The 27,788-nt window shown below is 35.0% G+C and overlaps 1 protein-coding gene across 1 annotated transcript in view; it reads left to right on the forward strand.

Moving 5' to 3' along the window:
• c35h8orf34 (chromosome 35 C8orf34 homolog) overlaps positions 1–27,788 on the forward strand; it is a 108,630-nt gene that overhangs the window by 20,336 nt on the left and 60,506 nt on the right. Inside the window, exons 4-7 of the mRNA XM_059524608.1 lie at positions 2,778–2,906; positions 4,657–4,685; positions 5,304–5,467; positions 15,408–15,574. Of these exons, the coding sequence (XP_059380591.1) occupies positions 2,778–2,906; positions 4,657–4,685; positions 5,304–5,467; positions 15,408–15,574 (489 nt within the window). The remainder of the gene's footprint in view (positions 1–2,777; positions 2,907–4,656; positions 4,686–5,303; positions 5,468–15,407; positions 15,575–27,788) is intronic.

Genomic DNA, 27,788 nt, shown 5'->3' on the forward strand with positions numbered 1-27,788 from the left:
TGTGTCCCCCCCACTTCTCAAACCAAAGTTACACCCTTGAATATAACTGATATATAAGTCTATTATAAAGGTCTCATTGATTTACATTACAGGTAATTATAATTTTCATTACTTTTGGCCATATAAATAACAGCATATGCTCCAAATCTGATATATACAGTAGAGCTCTGTATTCTCACTATATCATAATATATTTAAGCCATTAAAGCTCAAATAAAAACAAATACGCAAGCATTTTTTATATTTTTCAGGGCTCAAAACATTCAATTTTCCATTTAAGATATGGATTTTTAAAATGCTGGTCTTTACAGGGTTAATTGTAGTGCATGTAAATTAACTAAATCGTTGGAAAAATATTCAGTCTCAAGCATTTTCATTCTTTGTTGGGTTTTTATAATAAACATTCGGTTAGTACATGTAAATTCACTTCTTGACGTCAAGTTTTGACATTCGCAAGTGTGTAGGAGATTTGAGAGCTGCGGTAAATTTTACTTCTTTTTTTGCGTGAATTATTCATTTAGCATCTTTGAAGTGTGAGTTACATCTGGTGTTCACAAAAATATAGGCTCTTGGTTTCCAGGCAGTAATATTTCACATAATGAGTCCAGAGGTTACTCTGCAACACATGCAAAATAAAAAGTGTAATTTACACATGGAAACTGCAGTGTGCATAATAGCTCTCATTTTCAAGCTCTTGCATGAGATGGAAGACAGAATCTGTTCTTTCTAAGCAACAAATTGCGCGGTACTCTGATATATGTTGTAGATCTACCTGATTTATTGTCATAATTCTGTCATGATTTTATGCAAATCAAGCTCATGCGTAAAAGCACATTCCTTAAGGCATCAAAATACTCATTTCAGAACAATCCAAATTATCTCCCAGATCATGATAACATTCACTAATTGGTCATTCTGGGTATCCAGCGTCCAGCCTTAGCACTGTGGCACTTGATTACAAAAGCTAATGAGCTATTTTGTTCTTTTACCTGAGATAACCTATGCTGTCATACTATTATTTAATTTTTTTGACAGGTGAAAATGCAACTCTTACTGTGTGCCATCATATTGCACGGTCATAGTCCGCATAGGTCACGTTTAAAGCAATTACAGAGGCTTGGGGGATGTGGATGGGAAAATGGGATGAACCCTGTACAGAAATCATTTGCAAAACATGCACTACACTGAAAGCAAATACCCCTGAGTCACAGCAGTGGCAAACACATTTAGCTTGACGTTGTGAGTGTTTTAAATTATTCAGTGTTACACTTTTTTGCTGCAAGTGCTCGTAGTCAGACTCACAGAGGCATTGCGTATGTCTGACAATCTGCGCACGTTTGGATTTTGAGAAAGTTTATTTCCTGACATCTATCTACAGTATCTATCTATCTATAGTTTACACACACATGAAAATAGTTATTTTTTATACCACGATATGACAAATTTTATTTAATGATGCTATATATACATATATAGTACATATATATATGTATATATGTATATATGTATATATATATATATATATATATATATATATATAGCCTACATAGATACACACACATACTGTACATACTTATTTTTTATATGAAAAAGAAGCAAATTGCACACCATAAGACAAATACAATAGATACAAATTAAATATTAAATAAACAAGTTTTTCTAATACAGTAGGTTCAACATGTATACTTTATTTAACATATTTTATTGTTCAATTAACATTAATGAGACAGACAGGTATTTAATTAGGCTGCTGTCCCTTTAATACTGAATAGATGTAATATACTGACACATATCCGGTTTTCACCCTGTTTACATTCACTTAAGCCATAACCGACTGTATTTATCTGAGATACTCCATACGATAGACATTTTGACAGCTGTTTGTGTCTTTTACAACTAAGGCTCAAAGAGAACTGATCGCAGAAGTGGGAACACGCCGGCGCGCATCCGATGAATTTTGTGAAAATTAAAGTTTTAAGGCAGCAGGAAAACTAATTCAAAAAATTAACACTGGGGTGGAGAGTGAAGTTTTCATTATACGGTATTTAAGAAGAGGTCATGGTTATATTATTATAATGGCACAAACCAGCCCAAATCAAACACAAACAAACGGCACCGGTTTGGATGGATTTGGAAGGCATGGGGTGGAGCGTAACGTCACTGCAGCATAAATGTTTGCTTTTGTTGCAAAAATCAGCATAAATGTAGCACTAACGAATGGCTTAGTTTTGGTGATTATTTCTTTTTATGGGATGCCAACTTTTGCCAAATTTGCGGAAAAAAAAACAAGCATAGAAATTTAGACAGCCATATTAGTATTGTAATTGTGACTGTTGTTGTCATGATTGAGTTTGAGTCAGTTTCAGTTACCATGGACGTTCATTAATGACCACACCTGTTTATATTAAGTTCATCACCAATTGTGTATTTAAGTTGCTCACTTCCTCTCCTTCATTGTCTGGAATCGTTTGTGTTAATGTTTGCATGTTGTCTCGAGTTTGTTAAGCCTCTGGAGTTTGCTATATTAAATATTACTTTTATTTATAACCGACTGTTCTTTTTTATCATCTTGGACAAAACGTGACAGTTATAGTAAAATGAAACAATTATGATTGCTAAACTTTATCATTGTTAAATACTTATTTATTTGAACAGTAAAGTAGTAATATTTCTTTATTTATTTGTTTAATTTCTAGAATTTTAATGATAAATACAAATATTTATTATTGTTCTCATTATTATGTTTTTGAAAGCGTTTTATTTGTCTTCTGTTGCAGTGCCTCGTTCAATACTGCGCCCTACCTGGGACTGGAGGACTAAACCTGAGAGCCGAGACTTTGATGAGCTCAATCACATACTGCAAGAGAGCAAGAAGCTTGGCAAAGCCCTGGAGAACCTGTCCCGCAGTAAGTGAACGGACAACTACCCAGTGAAACACATGCATGGAAATCTTAAAGGAATGGGTTCCCCCAAAAAATGACAATTCTGTCATTAATTACTCACCCTCATGTCGTTCCAAACCCGTTAGACCTTTATTCATTTCGGAATGCAACTTAAGGTATTTTTGATGAAATGCGAGAGCTTTCTGACTCTCCAACACAACTGAAACATTTTATGACCCAGAAAGGTAGTAAGGACATTGTTAAAGTTCTTTTGGGTGTTAGTATCAATATGTTAGTCTTAAGGTTAGTATGCTCAAACAGTGACAAAATTTGCATTTAGAAGCTATAAGCATTTAAAGCTTGCAGTTCATAATTTCTGCCGAAATGGCTCAACGATTTTTAATCTTTTCATCAAATCTTCTGACCAATCAAATGCTCTCTAGAATCCGAAGTGCCCGCCTCCTGCAATATAAATAGATGCTGAAGTGCCAGCTGAGATCGGTCACTTGTTCACAGTGTAGTTTTTCCTGTAACAGTATATGGCTCATAGGGCACATTGCAGGTAATAGGGACAGTTTCAGACAGTGTAAATAAGCTTAAGTTTGGTGCAAATGAGGTCTGGTTTCACATTACTTCACGCAAATTGCAGCAGCGCACACAGTTTGATCCCAACTTTGGTTCCGGTGCCGAGACGCGATCGCACAGAGTGGATCATATGCATGAGTCAGCATATATTAAAAATAGCCTCAGCATGATTATGACCACTATTTTGTTTAACTTAATTTATGGGGTAATCTATTAGACTGTGGCTGTCAAATGTGGCTTTACTGAGTTCAACGGCTCTGGCCCCAGCGGATATAAACAAAACGCTATTTTTTTTTTTTTTTAATGTTTCTGTTGAAATTACATCACCACACAGAATAAGGCTGTGTGTTTCAAGGCACTTCAGGGGACCTTTAAAATAGTCCATGTGGCATCAGTGGTTCAACTGTAAAGCTGTGAGAATACTTTTTGTGCACTAAGAAAACTCTGCCACTATTCACGAGAGTACCACGACACATACAGTACATGTGGTGTTGATGACACAGTAGTCGACATTCTGATGTAGAACCCGGAAAAATGACACAGAAGAAAAGTAATTGAATAGTCGTTATTTTTTTTTTCTTTGTGCACAAAGTATTCTTGTAGCTTCATATGGTTGAACCACTGATGCCACATGGACTATTTTAATGATGCCCTTCCTTACTACTTGAATGTGTCAGTTGTGTTGTTGTCTATGGAGGGTCAGAAAACTCTCTTTATTTATCTTAAAATATCTTAATTTGTGTTCAGAAGGTCTAATGGGTTTGGAATGACATGTGGGTGTACAATAAATGAAAGTATTTCATTTTTTGGGTGAACTATCCGTTTAAGAAATTAACTGTGTAACTGATTTTTTTTGTTTTTTTAAACCTCACTGTGCTGCAGCTAAAGGCTCTCTAGGTCAGTGGTTCTCAACTGGTGGGGCATGACCCCAAAATGAGTTTGAGGTCTGTTCTGACAGCAGGCAAAAAGCAATGCCAGAAGCAAATACTGTAATAAAATACAGCTAACTATAAATACACTAAATAAATAGGCTTGTCAATAAACTACATATTAAAAAAAATATATTCAAGGTACTGTGTTGGACCATCATAAATTCTGAGTCCTGAAAACCAATTGAGAACCTCTATTTAGAGTGTCCTATAAACTATTTTCTGAAGACATTGATTTGTGAATTATTTCCTTTGCACAGGCATTGCTGTTTCTGATGACTTTGACCTGGTATGATGCTTTTTATTTCTTTTTATCTGATATGCTATCTTGCAGTAATAGAACTCCAATACTGTTATGGATTTGTTTAGAAGATAAAGAAAAGCCTAGTTTAATTGTGGTTTGTGTGTAGAGTCAAATCAAAAAAATAAATGAAATCAAAAAGAGGAAGAGAGAATCCAGCTAAAACATCTGCCTTAGACTTCTTTCTCAGAATACAGTACAGTTTTTAAACTTTAATAGTCTTTGGCCATTTGCCCAGGCTTCCCTCTGTTCCCAATTTGGTGTTTCAAATGCATATTAAAACATTTAGCTATTAATGCAAATGAATTTCTTCCTGTACCACCGTTATAGAGGACATTTTCTCATAATTGCCTGTTGCTGATAAACTACTGCAAAAAATGTTGAATTTTTTATTACTGCTCACCATGCATGTCCTCCATTATTAAAATCTATTCACCGTAAAAATGACTGGCCACACAAGTAGCTTAGATAATGAGTCATACTTCAACATCAGTCCTTTTAATTATCACTTCTGTAATTGATTACTCCTTTGCATAATCACACATGGTTTGTCTCTCTGTTCCTCTCTCCTTTTCTATTCGTCACAACTTGGCCTCCTTTTCAAAGGACCCTCGGGCGTATAGCTCCATACTGAGGCCGCGGGTGGTGGGTGAGTGGGTGGGTCGTGAGGAGGAAGATTCTGACCCCCTTGCGGCTGAGATGCTTCAGCCTCCCGTCCCAAGAGCCAAAACTGAGGGTTGGGTGAGCAAAGATAACAGCCCTGTTGGAAGGTGAGACACCCTTTTATTCATTGTATATACAGCTCAGTACATGTAGCTTTTCCACAAACTGAGGTAAATACTACTATATATATATATATATATATATATATATATATATATATATATATATATATATATATATATATATATATATTAGAAGTAGTATAATGTTATACAAGACACCATCATTTTAACACATGGAACTAAAATAATGCAATGCACAACTGAAAAAAAAATAGGCATAAAGTTTATATAAAACTATTTTATTATATAAGTTTATATAAAACTGTTAATTTATGGTTTTATGCAGTAAATGATAAGATTGCTTCATGAAAATTACTTGAAACCTACCATTACAGATCTATAATTTTTCACCTATAAAGTAATGTTTTTTTTACCATAGCATTTTTACAGTCTTTCACTGATTAAAATTAACATTTTGTACAGTATGACTTCAGAATATAGTGCATGTGTTGTAGATTATTATGATCCTTTGTTGCATTTTTGTTCTGACATTTGACATCCCCATCCACTTTCACTGAATATAAGAGATTGTATTTGTATGAGAGTGTTTCTCTGCATTTATGCTTCCTGTTAAGTTGTTGAAAGGAAAGATCATTTCAGCCCATCACATTCTAATTTGTTCTAGAAGATAAGGGAGTTTATTTACATATAAAAAGTGCTGTAATAAAGCGAGCCAGTTTTTAATAAAGCATATGTCATACTGTATAATGTACTTTCTCTCAATATATCTGTAAAGCTGAGATGTTTTGTCAGTTTTTTTTTTTTTTAATCAAAGAATGCTGTAGCCTCTGGTAACCCCACATAAATCCCTGGAGGGGAAAAGTTCTTTGAATGTGTCTGCATCGCACCGCTATATCTTTAAAAAAGCAATTGCAGCTCCTCGACCCTTTAAATACGTTACCAGGGTGATTTTTAATTGGCTGGTGTTTGAGTGGAGGGCAGAGGCCGGCTGCAGAGAATGCGACTAATTAGAAAGGATCAGATATTAAATAATAAATCATATTCAGAAGCTGGCTGACAGAAGAGACTTCATTCCATTAAAATATTCTCTCTTGATTACAGTAAATTATGGAGCCTCGGGTCGATACCGCAGGCGTCCCCAGTGCACATAGCTGTACAAGTGCTGCCAGAGACTTTCATTACAAAGGACGAAGGCAATGCTGCTGTGATCTCTAGACTTAGTCCTCGTCAGTATAAATGAATCATTACAGGAGGAAACACATTCTCTACTAGCAATGAGCCGTTGGGCTCCTGCTGTTCATTATGCATGTTTAGACTTTTGAAGGTACAACAGTTCATTAAACTTGATGCTAGATGACTATGGTATTTATAACAAAATATTGAGTAGTGGATTGATTTTTACTGAATATATTTATTAAGGCACGTTTAGGATGTGGGGATGCTGAAGATTTAATTTTGTGTAGCAATTGAGAAACACTTTCGTTGATGTTTTTTTTGCATGTGAATTCTTCTGCTGATGCTGATGTAATATTGCACTAAAATACTAAATGACAGAGTTGATTTATGTTTTATATTCAGCTCTCAAGTTTGATCAATTTAATGCATCCTTGCTAAATAAAAAAAAAGTACTAGTTTCTTTTATAAATCTTACTGACCCCAACCTTTTGAACGATAAAGTACTACAAATAGTATTTTATGAACCGGTTCTTTTTAGTAAATCAGAAACATACATTAATCAGAAACGCTCAGTGTACTTTGATACCAAAGCAAATGACTGTAATGATTTTTTTATTTATTTTATTACTTTTTTTTTTAAGTGATTCAGAGACATAAAATGCAACTAGTGTGTCCAGATTCCTGAACAAATGGCTGTTATTAACCATTTTTAGGAAATCGAAAATATGCAATGCAACAAGCGTATTTCTACTCCTGAACACTGAGAAAAAAAAAAAAAAAACAAACAAAAAAATTCCTTCCGCTATAGAAAAGTGGGAATTTAATTATTTTGCAACATCAAATATGTAATTAAAAGCAAACTTATTAGAAACCTACTGTATGTACAGTATATGACCTATACTGCAGCCAGGTTTTGCTTCACTTTTTAGGATTTGTGTGACACACTTGTAACCTTGAATGAATGGTTCTTATTAAACCAAAAATACACCGCCATAGTGTTTTTGTTTCAAGGCTTTTTATTTTGATGTACATTTTATATTTATTGTAGAATTAATTTAGATACTAATTATACACTATTTGATTAAATTTGTCTTTTGTTTGATGCGAAAAATAAAGCCAATAGTTTAAGATTGGTTTAAGTTTGTACATTTAAAAAATTATTAATTAATCAATTCATTCATCACGAGACTTGTACCAGCAAATTACTACTTTTCACCTGTGATTCCCTACGGATTTAGACGACAATTACTCTACATTGCCCCGTTATTTCAAAGAATAGCACAATGGCAAACGCAACAAGTATAAAAGCCTCGTCTGTTTGGGAAGGTGCAGCGGAGGCTCGTAAAGCGGAGCCAGGTGAAAGTATAAACCCCGCTTAAGTCAGTGTAGCTATTGTCTGGCTTTGTGTTTTGGACTCTTATTTTGAAGTATAGTTTTGTTCCCTTTGTTTCTGTGTTCATTTTTTTCTGTTTAATTCATGTGTCGCTTGTTGCATTGCCACCATACATATGCATAGGTAGATTCCCTATTAGTGGCTGTTTCTTTGGGCCACTATATGAAAAGTGTCTGCCATATTGGAATAGTCAAAGACAATCTGTGAACACTTAAGAGCAAGTTGCCTGTATATTGTATATGCAACCCTATACACATTTATTATTATCTGCAATATACTCCAGCAGATGATTTTTGTTAAACTAAGACAATACAACAAGACAAATAAATTAGCTAACATAATATAAAAAGTTACCACAGTAAAAAAAAAAAACTGTAATAGTTTATAGATATTTAAAAAAAAAACACAAATATATTTTTTTTACCATTAAAAAAAACACAATCAAATAAATTTTTACCATTGAAAGTTCATCCAAGTTTTTACAACCAGAGACTGCACATTGTTGTGATCTGAAAACTCATTTATTTTTATTGTAAGTGACGACCCACTGATCCTTCCAAGATGATGGACGCATTGTGTCTGAAGCTTTTGAATGTGGCATCCACCTATACATTTCTTTGTTGTCTGTATATCAGTATTCTCACCTTGTTAGCCCTTATTATGGTGTTTTTATAGAGTTTTTATACCTCTGAGTTTCCTGTGTACACTGAAACCTATAACAGTGTCTCTTTTGATAATTGATGATAATAGTGCTCTGTTCTCTGTTGGTAAAAATAATCACTACAGTCCAAGTACATTTTGGTTGGGCTTTTCTGAGTGTATTTACGGTCTGTTTTGAACTGATGACATTTCCGGAGAAAAGACACCAAAAGCTGGGACTGTCCCCATATAACGGGGATGTCTGGTCAGTCTGACAGCTCTAGTCCAAACCTTGCTTTGTCATTCAAGGCATGAATCTGCAAGTCCAAAACCCCATGAGCAGGGGATACAGATTTTCTCAATATCCCTGCACATGTGTTAACACACAGCAGGGTTCTTTTCAACACCTGTTCTGCAATTTGACATAAAGTAGAGGAAGAAAAATACTGCTGCTCTGTATAATGACCACCGCCTTCCTTCTGGAACAAAACACTGTTTTTCCTTCATAACCTCACCCTAAAACAACGAGACTCTCGTTAGCTGTCGGTCTTTAGGCGCTGCAGAGTGACAAAGCTGCTGGGAATTTAGGTGGAGGCAGAGGTGGATTATGGGGAACAGGTTATTGTGACTGATTATAGAGATGATAAAGCTCCAGTGTGGGACTTCCATTCCCTTTACACATAAGCAACATATTATAAAGCGTAACCCCCTTATTCTCGCTCTCTTTTTTTCTACCCTCCTCCCTTTCCGTTTCTATCTAACTCCTACGCTCCACATCGCTCTTCGTTCCTTACATTCATAAACATTCCCATCAACCCACTCTCACTGCAGGGATCCAGTCAAAGACATTCAAGGGCCTAAATGCTCAGATGTACAGTATACTCAGCGCAGACCGTTTGACACTTTCGCAGCCCCTAAAGTGCTTACTTTAGTTTTGATTAAGGGCTGGGAGTTAATCCTGCTATTCTTGTGGTGGCATTAGATATTTAGTGTTGTAATGACCTTATTTGCAGCAGCTACAGAATGATTAGTTTTATGGCATTTAAAGCTCAGATGACTGGCTCAAAAAAAATTATATATATATATATATAAAGCTTCCATCATTAAGCCAGTAGGTGGCAACTAGTGTCTATTGTACTCACTCAGTCTTTTTTTCACAAAATTTGTAAGTCTAATTCAAAAGTAGATCATGACTGAAGTAGCCTTTTCCTCCCTTTTAATCAACTGGTAGCATTAATTACAATTATCATTGTCAGTTCCAAAAATTCAATTTTAAACTTTATTATTATTATTTATTTTTTATGTTTAATTGTATTCCCTTTTATCCATCTGGTAATTTTTGGAATTGATTACAATTATCATTATCAGTGTTTTATTTATTACTGAAACAACATAACAACATAAATTGTATTCCCTTTTATAAATTGATTACAATTGATTGCAATTATCATTGTTAGAGTTTTTCTTATTTATACCCTAAGCCAGGTCAAAGATCATGCAAAATATGTGTGTGTGTGTGTGTGTGTGTGTGTGTATATATATATATATATATATATATAATATGTGTGTGTATGTCAATGGCCCTTGGCTTGGTATTGTTGGCAGAATTTGGCACTCTGCTAAAACTAATTGAGGAACCCTGCTCTAAGCCTTGTTGGAGGGAGGGTAATAAACCTGGATACAAAAAAATAAGTTCAGGAAAATTAGATTTTGCAGGCTTTGCATTATATATGCAAATACAAGAGTAGAGGCAGAGAGTTCACTACTAATGAGTATTGTGTATCACTGCCATCTGTAAAAGATGCATCTACTAAACCACCAGCTGACCTGCGATCAGTGAATCTGCAGTCACCACACATTTGCCATGTGCATCTTGAGGCATATTGAGGTTTCTGTCGGCAACCGATCGAGAATGACATGCGTCACCCTTATTATATTGACCTATTTGCAGCTTTATGTTTGGTTAACTTTTCAGGTCATCATTCACCCTTCCTTTTATTCCTGTTGGATTTCTTTTTACATTTACAGCCAGTTGACTTCTCATGGCCCTTGTGGTGTGTAATTTCAAGCTATTTACATCATGGTTATTCCATATTACTTCATTCTCAGCTTTGGTTTTGTGGTCTCGATTCTGTGGATACAATCTGTTCTGCCAGAAGGAGGTTGTGGAGAGTTTCTCATCCCATAGGAACGCAGCAGCAGTACAACTTTAGTTCTGTCTAACAAGGCTTCATTTCTCCAACCCACGCAAGGACTTACATAGTTTCATTGAATTGCATTAATCTGAAGAAATACGTTCTCACTTTCATCTTATTTTAGTAGCGCAGCCTCAGATTCATTGTTTTAAACCGTCTAATGATTTGAACCCTGGTCAGGCCCCATCTGAGAGACAAGTTCTTCTGCATGACAGGAACAGAAATTAGGAAATTGAATGTTTCCATTTATGAAGCTTGTTTCTAAATTATTATTTGTATCAGCTGTGCTTCACTGCGGTCTGTTTACCACATTCCCCTCCACTAAAACAAGTGCCTTATTAAGTGAAATGACAGGATAAATCAGGTAACTAATTCCACCTCTGTGTAATTAAGCCAGACTGAGCTCCAGTTGTCACTACTGTAAAATTTGTATTTATGTGAAACTCTACCAGGCTCCTGTACTGTGGATGTTTGTTAGACTAAAATATTGTGGGCTGAATGTTATTGTGAAAATTATTATCTTTTATGCATGAAACAATTAATGTAGTGCCATAGAGGTATAATGGAGTGATTGATTCATACAGTTCTCTGCCCACAGAATGAATAGCATATTTGTTTTCAGAGCTTTCATCAGTTCCTCCTTACTCTTACTGTAATGGTCTGTTAGCTTTATTTAAATATATTACAGTTGTACTGATTTACCATGGTCAAGGGCGTAACTTTGGGTCTACCATTGGGGGGGTTAAACTCGCGGCATATTTATTTATTTATTAATTTATTGTATTATTTTCTTGTGTAAAAGGTAACATGCTAATTTGCATAATTTAATTATGCAATCCCCCCCAAAACGGGTGACTGTATTGGAGCAAACAGCAGTTACAATTCAGTGACATTGGTTCTACACAGTCCCTGGCACCCTCTGGCTTTACCTCATAGGACACTGGCAAACGAACATCTAGCCAGCCAACTCCAGTCAACAAAACAAATCATCAGCTAACTCAGTGTTTCTCAAACTTTTCTGCCATTCCCCACTTCAGAGGTAGGAAAGGGTTCCGAGCCCCACCTGTCCCCAATCACCCCAACAAAATGTTAATAAACTAGGCTTTAAGTTTAACTGTTAAAATGTATTTTATTAACATCACATTTTAAAAACTTAACATCAAATAACAGCATTAAAAAATTTCAAATAAAGAAAATGAAAGTGCAATTATATTATCACTTTGCATGAAATAAGACTCAAAATTAGATTGAAAAATAATAATAATTGTGTTTGCATTTAGCTTCTGATAACATCAATACAAGTGTGGACTAACATTAACCTAGTTGTGCTTTGATTCATTTTGACACTTTGCAAAATCCATGCAAAAAGAACAACAAAAAAACAAACAAACAAACAAAAATAAAAATAATCCCAAATTGAACCAGAGGTGGTAAATTCCTAATAATGTACGTATTTTTTTTAGGTATTTTTAGGTATTTTAATAAGATAGATACCTAAAATACGTTGCGCATACAGCTCAAGTAATGCGATCGTTATAAAGGTGTTTGAACAACAAAACACATCCACTTGCACATATTTGACAATCGGAATATCAGATATATCCTGCTATAGCTAACACATTTGTGAAATTTTGAATAAAAAAGGAAATAAAAGCAGATCATCAGTCATTCAGCACTATTGTGGCTACGGTGTGACAAGCAATGAATGGCGCGTCTCCATGGGAACCATAAAGCGATACTACGATCAATAACGGTAGCCTTGAAATACTTTTAAACTTACGTGTGAAGAGGTTAAGTAACGTCAAGGCTTACATTTAAATGTGTCTTTGTTTTGAGTGTATGGTCAATAAATAACGGAATTTAAAAGATGGGCACAAAACCTGTTTGTCATGTTTCTATTCCCCACACTTTGAGAAACGCTGAGCTAACTTAACAGCTAACTTAAGGGTACCTCCGTTTGGTCAGGATTTTTCGTTTTTCTTTTTCTTTTTTCTTTTTTTTTGGCTGGTGTCGACAAACAATAAAAAATCGTTGTCTGGCTGCCTTTCAGTGTCCTTTTCATCTTTCCGTCAGCTTTCTCCAACCATTCATCCCATCGACTGCGCAAAATAGTGAACAAACTTGGTACTGAAAGCGGGTTGGGTAATACCAGAGACTTTGGTAATACCAAATCGGTGCGGTGGGCGGGGGGTACATTACAGATTATTTAAAATATGATACTATCTTTCTTGCTGGCAAATGAAATTAATAAAGAAAATGAACAAAGGTATTCATTCTGAATATTTCATATCTATTTTAATCTGAATGATGTGATGATATTGGGGGGGTTATATTAGCTGGATCTGATTTTTGGGGGGGTCATGACCCCCGTAACCCCCGTGCAAATTACGCGCATGACCATGGTGCTGTTGCCTATTTATCGAGCTATAGTGCTCATGTGGGAATTTCAGGTTCAAATCTGGCTTGTACAGTATTGTCTTGATCCTGGTCATTCCCCTTCTCTACTGTGGAAAAACTGCAAAAGTGAAAACAACAGTGAAAATGTCTTGTTTCTTGTTGTTTCATATAGTGAAATATGTTCTCATGAATGTTTATGAGCACGGGGACATGTGTCTCAGCATTGCTGACACTGTAGTACACTACTGGAGAGTTGGGAAATGGCTGAGTGACACCCAATTAGGGAAAAAAGGTGAAAAGGGCTAAATGATTCATAGTAGAGAGATGTGCAGTATTCGTATAGCCATTAGCATGGAAATGTTCATCTAAGGATATTAAAACAGCTCTGCTTTGGCCTTAACCTTTCGATTATCTGTGAATAATGGCATTCCAATAGGATTACAATCAAATTAAACCTCTGCAGACTATTTTTGTCGCTATTTGTCACTAAGACATGGGAATAATTTTGCCATAAAGAAATTGTCACGGCTACTAGGCTATTGCATGTGAGGATCCTGCAGGTGGCGGATTGTTTAATTGTAGCCTATTCCCACAGCAGCTGGATTAATTAAATGTCAAAAAATCATTTTGATGGCGGATTGTAATCAAGAAAGATTATAAAACGCATTTGAATTATATTCCAGTTTTAAATGTTTTTACAGAAAGCCTGGGTTAACACAAGATTTGCATTTTAAAGACAACCAGTTCGATGGGAGCATAGTTTGCTTTTTAGGTTAAAATAATTTCTTAATATGAAATTCAAATGATGTGACAATTAGAGATTAGACTGTACAGAAATTGAAATCTACATGCTAATACACGCAATGCTGATGTTGTTAACATTAATAATTTTAAAAAAGTATAACTATAACTATAATTTGCAGGGTTTGATGTGATATGATGAGCTAATCGATCATTAGATTAAATCATAATTTGTAGTGCGATTTGATTGTAATGCTTTTTTCCTCAGTTGGTCAGACCAAACCTGGTAGACTTGTTACTTGTTCAGATGACAATTTATGGCATATTTTTATTTGGGACATATATTCCAAGTCATAGGCTAGAATCTGTGATTAAGTACAGTGAATATCCAAACCGGCAACACATTCATCTCAAAACAGATTCATCCACTGGATCACAATCCACCCATCGAATATTATTCCATAAGGAACTGCAATTCCAGGTTTTCAAACATAGATGGCCACAGAGGCAAAACTTACGGACTGCAGCTTTAACATCGAGTAATTGATATGGTATTTTTGGTTCTGGAGTGAACCCTATTTCTTGGTTATTTTAATGATTGAAATATTTGTTATATAGATAATAACATTTAACACAATTTTCTCATGTTTGTTATATTCATACATTTAGGGTATCATGTGTAGTTTAGTAAAATTTTACGGTATTGCATCTTTCCTGACATACAATCATTCCAAAAGTGGAAAGTAATGCCATAGAAGAACCATTTTGGGTTCCTCATAGATTAATTCTTATTGGACAGGACATTTTAATAATATAGAGATCCATTGCCCATGCCCATGGGTGATAAAGTTTCTTCATAGAACCATAAATGCCAATTAAGATGTATTTTTATGAGTGAACAGTACACTACAACATAGACTTCTTAGGGAGGATAAATGTGGAGGAAAGATTGGAGAATAATGACTGTTGCAATTTTTGACAGAACAGCCTGTTGATTTCAGCGGATCTTAAGTCAGTTTCCTGACATTTTTATTAATAGATTTAGTCATTTGCATGATATTTCCAGAGCTAAAAATCATATATATATATATATATATATATATATATATATATATATATATATATATATATATATATATATATATATATATATATATATATATATATATATATATATATATATATATAATTTTTTTTTTTTTTTTTTTTTTTAATTAAGCTACTTCATATGGTTTTAAGACCTCTTCAAAGTAACCACTGTTCTAGATGTTAAAGCTATAATCAGTTTCCACTCACTCACTCACTCTCTCTCTCTCTCTGTCTCTCTCTCTCTCTCTCTCTCTCTCTCTCTCTCTCTCTCTCTCTCTCTCTCTCTCTCTCTCTCTCTCTCTCTCTCTCTCTCTCTGTCTGTCTCTGTCTGCAGCCTGAAAATGGAGACTAAGGGTAAAGGCCTAAAACAGCACCAACAGAATCACAAGAAACTTCTGGCAGCCATGTTGTCTCAGGACTCATTTGACTCCATGCCTGACTCGGCCCCCTCAGTCACTGAAGATGAGATGGAAGATGAGGATGATGCAATGGAGCTACTGGGTAATGAGCGAACACACACACATAATCTATAGCAATCATATTCTCACGCATACCACAACACAATTACAATTGTTGCTATATCACCACTGATTTTAAAGCAATTAAATTGAGTGCTGAATACCTTGTGATTGCTGAAGCACATTCATATATCTCCTCATATATGCACTGTTACTAACAAGATTTAATTTTTTTCATGAGAGACAGCGCTCACAAGTAGCATATATTATTTATAAAAATCTTGTAACATGTATTATTTAAAAGACTGGGTGTTATCTGATAATAATTGTGATAAAAATAATCTTGTGCAAAAGATTCAGCTATGTAAACTCAAATTGTTGTTGATGATAAATTCAGATTATTCTGCTATAATAAATTCTACATATATTACACTATTTCAGTGTTGCGCTATTGTAGAGTCAAACTATTATAACTGTTAAATAGTTACACATAACTATAAAAAAAAATCATTTTTGGTCTTTGAAATAAAGCTAAGATACAATAAAATAAAAAAAAGTTTTTCATTGAATATTTATAAGTAATAAAATTAATAATGAAATAAAATAAAGCTAGATAGAACTAATCAAATTTAAAAATGAACTCAAAATTACTCAAACTTGAATTGTTAAATGAAAACTAAAAATCAAATCAAATGAAAACTAAAAATATACAAATAAAAGCCAATTAATGATTTATACATACTGCAGTTATATGAATAATAAAGTAATCTATAGTGTAAATCAGTGATCATAGACCACTGTTTATAGATTGATAAGCAGAGAGCAGTAAACAACACGGTCATAAAATTATGCTTTCGAAAAACAAGGACAAATGGCCGGGGATTGTATTATACTATTCTCAACAGATTGTTATGTTTAGAATCCCTATGAATCACTATGATTTATCCTCGTTGCTCCAATGATTACATGAGCGTGACATCCTAAGTCCGTGTTTCTGTGCCGGTGCCAGACCACCCCTCAGGTACCAGAGCTTTGTAGCAGTTTAGCTCTGTGGTGCTAGCAGGTTGGTCCCTACATGGGTGTAAGACGTAACCCAGAGCCTCCCACACAAAACACAACCTGTGCTTGCATGTGGCAAATCTGCCATTTACAACTTTCTCTTATAACTGAATTATTTTTTATGATGTATAACTTAATTTGAAAACACTTTTACAGTGATATCCCTGTACAAAAGAAGCATTCAGTTTATATATAAAATTAATTCTGGTTCACCGAAGTTTATTCAGTGAAAATAAATTGCATTTAATATAAGTGTAAACTATAATACATTTTCATTTACCTCATTCTTTGGTAGTTCACCTCTTGATTTAAACCTTTTGATTTAAAACCTACATTCTGTCTTATGTAGGACACCACAGTTCATGCTGCTCTTTTTCATACATCAAATGTGAATGGTGACCATCACTCTAATGCAAGACTGTCAAGATACATTTTGGAGTAAATAATGACTTAAATATTATGATTCTTTCAGAAACTTTTTTTTTCTGGTCACTTTTCACTCTCAATGAATGCGACTTAGAAATGCTACAACATCTATAGCATTTATATAGTGTTCCACAGAATGGTTTGGAATGACATGAGGATGAAGAAATGATGACAGACTTTTCATTTATGAGCGAGCTATCCCTTTAAATAACCTTTTCAAACATCAGCGTTTATTCCCGAAAGTGGTACTGAAGAAGCTTTTCATCAAGTGCCGGTCGTGTTCTTGTTTTGTATGTGAGGGTAAAGAGTTTGCCTTCTGACACTCCACACAGCGAGCTGTCTGGGGCTGATTTAATTTTGTTCTTTTTGTGGGACGCGGTGTGCCCTTGGTTGTGTGTGTCTGTTAGCAGCGACCTGGTGAGCTGAACTGCTGCACTGAGGCTTTCTCCTGCAGAGGATGCTGGGAGATAAGGAGATTTTCTGTGCTCTCAGGCCGCAGCAGAGAGGGAGTGCGGAGCTGGGATGTTGGGATGGGAGTACTTTAGTGATATTTCAACAACCTTTTTCTGTTCTCCATCATTCCTTGAGTCTTTTCTCTGACTGTTAGTGATTGCTCATTAAAACTCCCAATTCATTAAGTTTAGTTTGACTTCTTTGACTGAGAGAGCATGTTGTAGAGCTCCTGAAAGTTTCCAGTTGCACTTGTCATCATTAAAGTAGTTCACTTGAGTGCCTGCTAGAAAGCCTCTTTAGCCCCTTAGCAGCCCAATAACCCAATAACTGCAAAAGTAAATGTATATGGCTACGTACAGAATACTATACTACTACACTACTAGTACTTTTTTTCTGAAGTATATAGTACATTATGTACAATGTGCACATTATACAGTGTGTATATATATAACTAGATTTTCCATACTGTGCAATAGACAAGGTTTTCAAAATGTTTAATCCCAAGGACCTTCAAATATGATTATCCCCTTCCTTAAATAGCAATGTATTTCCACATAGAGAATATATAAATATATAAAATATGTGTGACTAGAAACTCATATTATATAAAAATTATAAATGAAGAGTTATGTGCAAGTTATGTATTATACAAATGTAGTGTTATTAAAAAATATATTTATAAATAAATTATATATAAATATATATTTATTTATTATAATACAAATTGAATTGGCCTGTGCACACTTTAAAATATATGATAGTAAATTATCAGTGATCTAAAGAAATATTACGTACTTTTAATTAGATTAATTAATTTAGATTCATTAATTAGGTTATTAATTAAAATCACATTAATAAAGTGATATTCATAATATTTGGAATATACACTGAACAAAATTATAAATGCAACACTTTTGTTTTTGGCCCCATTTTTCATGAGCTGAACTCAAAGATCTAAGACTTTTTCCATGTACACAAAAGGCCTATTTCTCTCAAATATTGTTCACAGATCTGTCTAAATCTGTGTTGGTGAGCACTTCTCCTTTGCCGAGATAATCCATCCACCTCACAGGTGTGGCATGTCAAGATGCTGATTAGACAGCATGATTATTGCACAGGTGTGCCTAATAAAAGGCCACTCTAAAATGGGCAGTCTGTGTGTGTGTGTGTGTGTGTGTGTGTATATATATATATATATATAATATTTTGAAATGTGCTATAATATTAGTAGTTATGGTAGTAATAATAACAACAGCAACCATACATTAATGTATTATTTACATTAATGTTAATGAGGCCTATGCCTCATTTCCCATTGTTATTTTCTGCTTAGTAGGAAACACTCCTCTTACTGTGGAGCCCTTGCTCTGGTGCTTTAAATAGATATTGGATATGGTTTACAAGGATGTTTTGTAACAGTCTATATGCTGACAAAAAGCCATATAAATCATATTTTTCTCCGAATGATTACAGACTTATTGATTTGATAAGAGAGAGAGAGCTAGGATATGTGGCTCTCAGATGAACCGCTCTCAGTAGTTGCAGGCTGATGGAGTTCCTGGTGTCTGGTAGTGGCATGGGCTCATCACTCATATCGAACACCCTGTCAGATGAACTCAGACAAACAGTGAACAGATGGGAGAAAGTTATCGAGACGGGAGTGAGATACAGCGTCTTTGGATCTCATTTCTTGTGTCAGTCCTATGGTCCCTCCTGACCTAAAGCAGACAACAGTGTGACCCTCAGTCTCATTAGAGCATCATCACAGAGAGCTGCAAAGGTCACAACCACTATCACCCTTTTGATCATGCTGGAAACAATATTACCTCCGAATATAAATGTGCTCCTATTAAAAGATAATCCAAAAAGATAATCTGACAGAGGAGACATTGTACTTTTATTCTGGTCATACAGTTTTAAATCTGTAAGGAGACGTTACACTCTCAATCCAAATTAGTTGATTGTGTTGAAGCTTTAAACCATTTAAATTTTGAAATAAAACTTAACAACTTTAAGGCAGCCACAATAGTCCCAGTGCCTAAGCAGTCAAATGCCACCTATCTGAATGATTATAGACCGGTGGCACTCACCTCCATTCCTGCCAAGTGCCTTGAGAGGCTGGTCACCTATTACATTAAGAGCGCAATACCACCATTACTTGACCCACACCAATTTGCATACAGACAGAACCGGTCGACTGAGGACGCCATCGCCACCGTGCTCCACACATTATTAGTACATCTTGAGCACAAGAACACCTATGCGAGACTCCTCTTTGTCGACTTTAGCTCGGCCTTTAATACAATTAGGCCGCTTAAATTCTGAGCCAAACTGTACCATCTTGGCATAAACAACTCGCTGTGCAACTGGATTGTGGACTTTTTGACAAATCGAACAGAGAGGGTTATTAGGATAGGCAAGCACTTGTCCTCCACCCTTTTAATTAATACCGGGGCCCCCCAGGGGTGTGTGCTTAGCCCCTTGCTATACTCTCTATTCACACATGACTGCTCTGCTTCTTTTTGCTCCAATCTCATTGTTAAATTTTCCGATGACACAACATTGCTCAGACTCATCAATAATAACAATGAGGTGGATTACAGGACTGAAGTGCAACATCTTGTGTCATGGTGTGTCAGTAATAACCTCTCTTTGAATTTCAAAAAGACTAAGGAGATCATTGTGGACTTCCGCAAAAGCAGACCCAATCACAATCCTCTCTTTATTGACAATGAGGTGGCAGAGAGGCTGCCACATTTCACATTTTTGGGAGTATCTATGAATGAGGACCTGTCCTGGGGAACCAACATCAATGCAGTGACAGGGAAGGCCCAGCAATGCCTCTACTATTTGAGGAAACTGAGGAACGCTAGGATTCCAACACAGCTGATGGTCAATTTCTATAATTGTGCTATCAGCAGTGTTTTGACATATGGTTTCTTGGTGTGGTACTCTAGCTGCACTAAGGACCATCAACAGGCACTCCAACGCGTGGTTAAAAACAGCGGTTAGAATCATTGGGACCACTCTCCCAGAGATCAGCACCATTTATGACACACGTTGTCTGAAGAGAGTACAGAACATTCTGCGGGACCGGTATCATACGGCCTATCACCTGTTCCACCTGCTGCCCTCAGGGAGAAGGTACAAGTCAATTGGTGCCAGTAAAACCAGACTGGCTAACAGCCTGTACCCTTATGCAGTAAGGCTGCTAAATCGTGCCCTTTGTCACTATTAGACTTTGCACTGTTGCATTGACTACATCAATTCCAACTTTGACCATACCCTTCGTTTTTGTAAAGTATCTTGTTATCAAGAGCGAATGTCACTGGTTCTGTGTTCTAACAACTACATACTTTTGATGTGCCATGTTTACATAGGGGGTAGTTATTATTTATTATTTATTATTATCTAATACTTGGAGGGGATCTGCACTGGTGTTAGTGCACTTTAATATATCATGTACTGTTGTTGTTGTATGCTCCAACGCAATTTCGTTGTTGTTCTTGTAAATTGAATTGAATTTAATTTAATTAACAAATTAAGATGAATAAACAATGGACCTTAACTTGATTGCAGTAGACAAATCAAGTTTACATTAGTAGTCTTTATTCAAAATCATCACTTCACATCAGTTATTATTTAGAGTATAGGTTGTATAAAACAACTTAGTTTTTTTCACAGCAGATAAAATAATAAAAATGAAATTTTCACCAGATGTCGGTAACAACCCAAATAATCCATACATACAAAGAAAACAATACAAATACGTTCAGAAATCAAGTTCTTTGTAATAATTGTCTTTCATATCCATGTCAAATGATATATCTGAAGTTTGCATGAGCTTATGCTGACCTCTAGTGGTGCAGATCCGAGCAGCATTTCTGTATTCTTGACGATGCTGTTCTGTTCTAAAGCTTCTTATCGATCCTCTCCTTCCCTCTTGTTTGCCATAAACAGCTTTTGCGTAAGTGCAGCATTGCTGTGAGAATAATTTGAGTCCATCCATCACTGATGCCTGTGTCTCTGGAGAAAATGCGGTGTAATTTGCGTTTTAGACCCTCACTCCAGCTTTCAAAATGCTCTATAGAGAAATTAACGCAATTCAAGAGAATGTAATTATGCTAATGAATGAATCTTGTACCTGATGTCTTCAGCCCACTGGTTTTCCTCAGTTCATCATGCATTCAGTGGAGGTGCTGCTCAGGCTGTTTGCTGAACATATTGTGGGCACTTGAGGGAATCAGCCGTTGTGCTGCTCTAATTGTCTTGCTCCTCTGGCAGTTTGGTAAAACTGCAATCAAATTCATTTTTAATATAACACAGCTTCAGGGAAAACTGAGGAGAGCTACTTAATTCTATTCATCCCTATATCTTTTTTATTTTATTTTATCAATAGCATGCTTTCATATCACTCAAATGTTGGACACAATATTTAATATAACTGCATTTTTTCTCTCTCTTTCAACAGAGCTGGGTTAAAGTTAAGTTAAGTAAAAGTTACTGATACGGTCATCCTGTATACTGTAAGTAATGATTAATTTTGCCCCTAAATCCTGTCAACTTTAGGTGTGCTGGAATTCAGCTGAGGCTGGATTTAAAGGAATAGTTTACTCGAGAATGCAATTTTGTTGTTAATTTACTCGCCATTAGACCATCCGAGATAAAAAGTAAATAAAAGAAATAAATAAATAAAAAATAAAATAAAAATAAATTATTCAATAGTAGAAGATTTTTAGCTTAAAGTGTAGACCTCTGTGATTCATAAAATGTAAGTCAGCAGCAACTGTCATTTTTAGAAACAAAAAAAGCATATACAGGATACACAAAGTTATTACTAGTATCTCCTTACAACATACATGTGATATTACAATATATTCTATACATTAATCCAACCACTGACTGTTCATCAGAGCTTGAGCAGCTGCTTTTGTTTCATTAGCAATTAGTAAGTTAATTATATATATATATATAGTATCATACATTTTGTCCATTTTGTCTTCCAGGCCAAACTATATGAACATTTAAATCTTTTTTTGTATGTATTATTAATATAGTAATATCTGTCCATCCTGTACCATATAAAAATATCCCATCACTTTACCACATCAAATTTTATTTTATTTATTATTATTTAAATGACTCAAGGGAAAACTGAAAAAAAAGCTTAACTCTTCTTTAAATGTTATTTTTAGCATTCATTCATTCATTCATTCATCCGTGTTTGTTTGTTTGTTTGTTTGTTTTGTTTAACTGAGCTTCAAACTTTTTAACTCTTTAACTTTTATTTTTCTTTCTTTTGTTTCTTTATTCATTTATTCATTCATTCACTTTTTTAATTGTTGCCTGTCAGCTATGTTACTCTGTAGTAACAGTTATATTGTTCATGCATATTGATCAGTCATTTTGTTAGATTAATGTTTTTAAAACCTTGGAATCTCAAAATAACTGTTAAAATGATTATATATATTTAATAATATATATATAGTTAAGTTTTATATATAGTTAATATAAAACTTAATATTTAATTACTAAATTACACTATATAAGTATATGTTTTTATTATTATTATTATTATTATTATTAGACATAGTATATTACTATTATAGTCTGACTTTGGCAATGTCAGCTTTTTACCACTAGAGGGACATCATAGTTATTTTATCCTTTTATTTGAACTGCTTGAACTTGAAGGAAAATGAACCAAAGTGCATTCGCTGACAAAGACATAACATTATTTGTAAAGGGTTACAAAAATATGACACTTTATTTATCTGGAAAATTATTTATGACAGGCATAAAGCTGTTGCCAACCCGAAGTTTCCTTTTATTCTGGGATTACTGACACGAAAGAAGAAGTTCTTTTGTATAAACAAATCAATAAACAAAAGCAGTCTCAGTGGAAAATGACTCGCAACTTTTGTATATGAGATAAATACATGTGGGGCCACTCATCATATATCGTCTGCACACAGTCAACCACATTTTCAACTCTTCAAATGGGGTTTTTGAAGCAAAACCCTGTTTTTGGCAGCATTTTGTTGTCTTTTGGTTAGCTAATAAACCAACATGGTAGAAAGCCCTTTTCCCAAGACATCAGTGCGCTCCCATGCCAGAGCAATGCTAAAGATTGCCATTATGAATTTCATGGCCTTGTGAACTTGATGAAGATACAGATGAAGCCGCACATTTACAGTAAATGATGTCTGGAGAGAGCGCTCACGGGACACTGGTTGCCTTTTTGCTGTGCTAGTCAATCCTAGCGATGACAGATGTCTGCAAGTGAAACTAAAAGAAATAGTGTAGATTTATTCTCAGGTTATTTTATGTGTCTGAGCTGTGGCCAGCCAGTGGGATGAATAAGCTATGTCTTCCAGGGTTTAGGGTTTCGGATTTTGTGTCGGCAGCTTTTTATCTGGTATAGACTCTGAATAGGAGTCGGGTCACATCTTACACCTTTCAAACATTAGAAATGGATTTATGAAGGGGGGTTCATGTGGGGTGAGGAGACAGAGTTGATAAATGGTGCACTGGTTACACACAGATCCTGAGTTGTAATTGTGTGTAGGGTGATGCACATATGGAGGGATTCATGAAGTTGGATGCCCACCCGTATCTGAGACACCCACTTCGTCTCGCTCAGGGAGACCCAGATGACATAGCAGCCGTGAATCTCTCAAATGTGGTTTGTTGGTTTGGCTGACAATAAAAACATGTGAAAATATGGGAATTTTTGGGAATCTCCAAGTGCTGAGGGAAATATTGTGCTCTGGTTTATTGGTTTTTGACTGATTTATATAAAAACAGAGTTATCAGTAGTTTGTAATTTCTGTGTTTTTTTTATTGGGACACAGCAATTATTGAATTGAAATGTGAAAATAATTCGATTTTTCCATTTTCTGAAAAAGATGTAAGAGGCTCTCGGCCATGCAAAAGTCAATAAGTATTTTTAATGTAATTGAACAAAAGTGACATAATATTATGAAATATGTTTGTTTTAAATAAATGCTGTTTGTCTGAACTATTAATCAAAGAATCCTGAAAACGACTGTTTTCAACATTTATAATAATCTTTCTTGAGCAGCAAATCACCATACTGTATAAAAATGATTTCGGAAGGTTCACTTGAGACTTAAAACTGGAGTAATGGCTGCTAAACATTCAGCTTTCCCATCAATGGAATGAATTTCATTCTAAAATATAGAAAATTGTAATGATATTTCACATTATTACGTACACATTATTACATAATGTGGCTTTAAAGCTCAAAACAAATCATTTGTTTCTGAATGGGACTGCACAGAAAAGAACTAAAAAGAACCAGTTTATAAGATTCGGACTAAATCAGACTACACTTGTCGCGCTGTATGTAATTCCATGAGCCTTGTGACAACTGAGACAGGTGTGTTATTTCTGACAAATTAACCTATATAAATGGCTTTATTATAGTAAAGCGTTTTCTAATCATTTCACATTAGCATAGAAGAAAGCATTTAAATACTTTGCCTTTAAGAAAACTCTTGTTTATTATGCTGCGATAAATCCTGTTTTACATTATCTTTTTTTTTATGGCAAAGCTGCGGGTTATCATTTTGATCCATTTCACTTTAACTCAGATGATGCGGATTCTTGGTATTTTATAGATGTGGTGTGATCGCAGTGGATTAAGCGATCAGGGCAATGCTTTTGTTTGTGATGTAATGGCAGCCTGTCTTGGCAACTGTCGCCACACTCTGCTCTTCCCTGACGCCAAGAACTTTCTCCAGGATGCAGAGACACAACAGTTGCCCTGGTGATGGCACAAACAAATAACAGAGATGCACCACTGTATCCAGTATATGCACAGTGTTTGTCAGGGATGCTGGTGTGATGGAACATGCTGGTGTAAATTATAGTGATCTTCAGTATTTTATATGAAGGCTTGGCTGTGGCAGCTATATGGTATCTTTGATACACTGATAAGAGGGGGAAAAAGTCCCTCATGAAAAATCATTGCTCTTACGTGGCTTTTACCACACACTTGCAGATGCATTACCTAACTGTGAGCAGTTGTGCCAAGACTATGCAAGCCACAGCTCAATGATTGATTGTGTAGGCCACAGTGAGCCATTTATTAAAACTGAATGACAGCTGAAAAGATCCAGTGAGAGTATGATGTAACCCACAGACCCCTAGAGGATTTACAGTAGAGCGAAAACCTCAAACTATGATGTATTGTAAGAATGAACCCAGAGACCTAACAACAAACATATCTAAAAATCAGATGTGTAACAAACAGTGAGTCACGTTTGAGTCCAGGCATCGTGGATATGAATGGTCTGTTTTGTAATCTTGCAATAATCTTATTCTACACACAATGCTCCTGGAAGTTTTATCTGAGAGTTTGTTTGCATTTGTGTTCTTCGGATTTGTTTCTTGGTCCTCGTGGTGTGATAACAGGAACATCAGCTCTACTATCAACAGTCAAGCATTTTTGCAGTCGAGCATGGTGTGTATGCCGGAGTTGCAGAATAAATGTAGGGGTTGCTGAATGAGTTATTGGCTTTTCTTTTACCTTTACCATCAGGAGATGCTTGAATATGTCTGACAGTTGTATGAATTACTTGTTTTAGGGCCAAGGTTTTCAAACTGGGGTCCAGAAAAAAATTGTTCATGTTTTAAAAAAAGTCTCTTATGCTCACAAAGGCTACATTTATTTGATGCAGTAAGACAGTAAAACTACAATACACAATACAGTAAAATGTAATATTTAAAATAGTATTGCAATACAAGATAACGGTTTTCTAATTTAATGTATTTTATTTATAATATAGAATTTATTCCTGTGATGCCAAAGCTGAATTTTCAGCTTCATTACTCCAGGCTTTAGTGTAAAATGATCCTTCAGAAATCAAGCTAATATGCTGATTCGGGGCTCAAAAAAAAACATTACTGATTAATATTAAGGTTGACAGTTGTTGATTTTTCTTTTTTTAAACCGTGATGCTTTTTTTTAATTTTAATTTATTTTTTTTAAGGATTCTTTGATGAATGCACAGTAAAAAAAAAAAAAAAAAAAAAAATAGTGCTATAGTGCATAATTTGTATAGTGTATCTAAAAGTTTGTAAACCTCTGCTTTAGTGAACTTTATCTTTTTGGAATAATTAATCTCTCTTCTTTTCAATGCATTACCAAAGAACCGTCTGTATAATTATAACTGACCAGCAGGTGGCAATATTGTACATATCTGCTATGGATTTTAACAATCACTCATTCATTGTATAACAAACAGTTATAACAATTGTGATTTGTACGTAAACTGAATAAGTCATTAATACTTAAACAAGAGTGTGTGTCTCTGAAGTGTCAGCGCCTCGGAGTCTTCCAGTCCTCATCAACCTCGGCGTCGTGTGTAACTCCACTTAATCCCATCTTTCATTAACTCCAGATATAAACTTTGAACGATCATTTATTATCACCCGCCATGAACTTTTTGCAGCGCGGTAGGCAAAAGTATTTTTAGAGAATGAAAGGGGCGACCCGGTGCCGTAATTATAAACGTATAGTTAAAATATTGTTTTCATTACAAAGCATAACAAAAGTGCTTTTCCCACTCACTTCAAAGTGCTGCATGCATGTGAGGACTAAACCACAGCACAGGAACGTAGCATTTTAGTCTTAATGAAACACAAATGCAGAAAGTGTGCAAAGTCTGAGACGTCTAGAGCTTCTCGACGGCGAATTCTGTCAATTACCCGGCTCAGATAATTATGAGCTAAAGATGGAACATAAACCCATGGAGAACTTTGAAGTAAATCGGGAAACGTCATGTCTGCCTGCGTAGTCTGCGTTTATTATAGTTAACTGTGGTATGGCTATGTGATTATGGAACTATATATTTAAAATCTTCTAAAATAATAATAATAATAATAATAATAATAATATATATATATATATATATATATATATATATATATATATATATATATATATATATATATATATATATATATATATATATATAATATACACATATGTAACTTTTGGTTTGGATTCATTTAACAGTCTGAAGAACTTTATTCAATTAGGAGTTACAAATAGTGACTAACAACCTCAACATACACCACAATCATTTGTGTAGACTGTCTTTGATGCCTTAAACTACATGGAAACTTTGTCTTGAATAAGCACACACAAACACTCCAGCCCATTGCTTTGGTGGGTGTGAACAATTACAGACAGAAATTCCTTGTCATCACTCCTGTCTTTGTTTGGATAACACTTTCCACCTCTTTCCAGGGGTTTAGCATCCCTGGTAGCTGATTTATTCCACACTGAA

Source organism: Carassius carassius, chromosome 35 (genome assembly GCF_963082965.1).
Source record: "Carassius carassius chromosome 35, fCarCar2.1, whole genome shotgun sequence".
In the NCBI taxonomy this organism is placed as follows: Eukaryota; Metazoa; Chordata; class Actinopteri; order Cypriniformes; family Cyprinidae; genus Carassius; species Carassius carassius.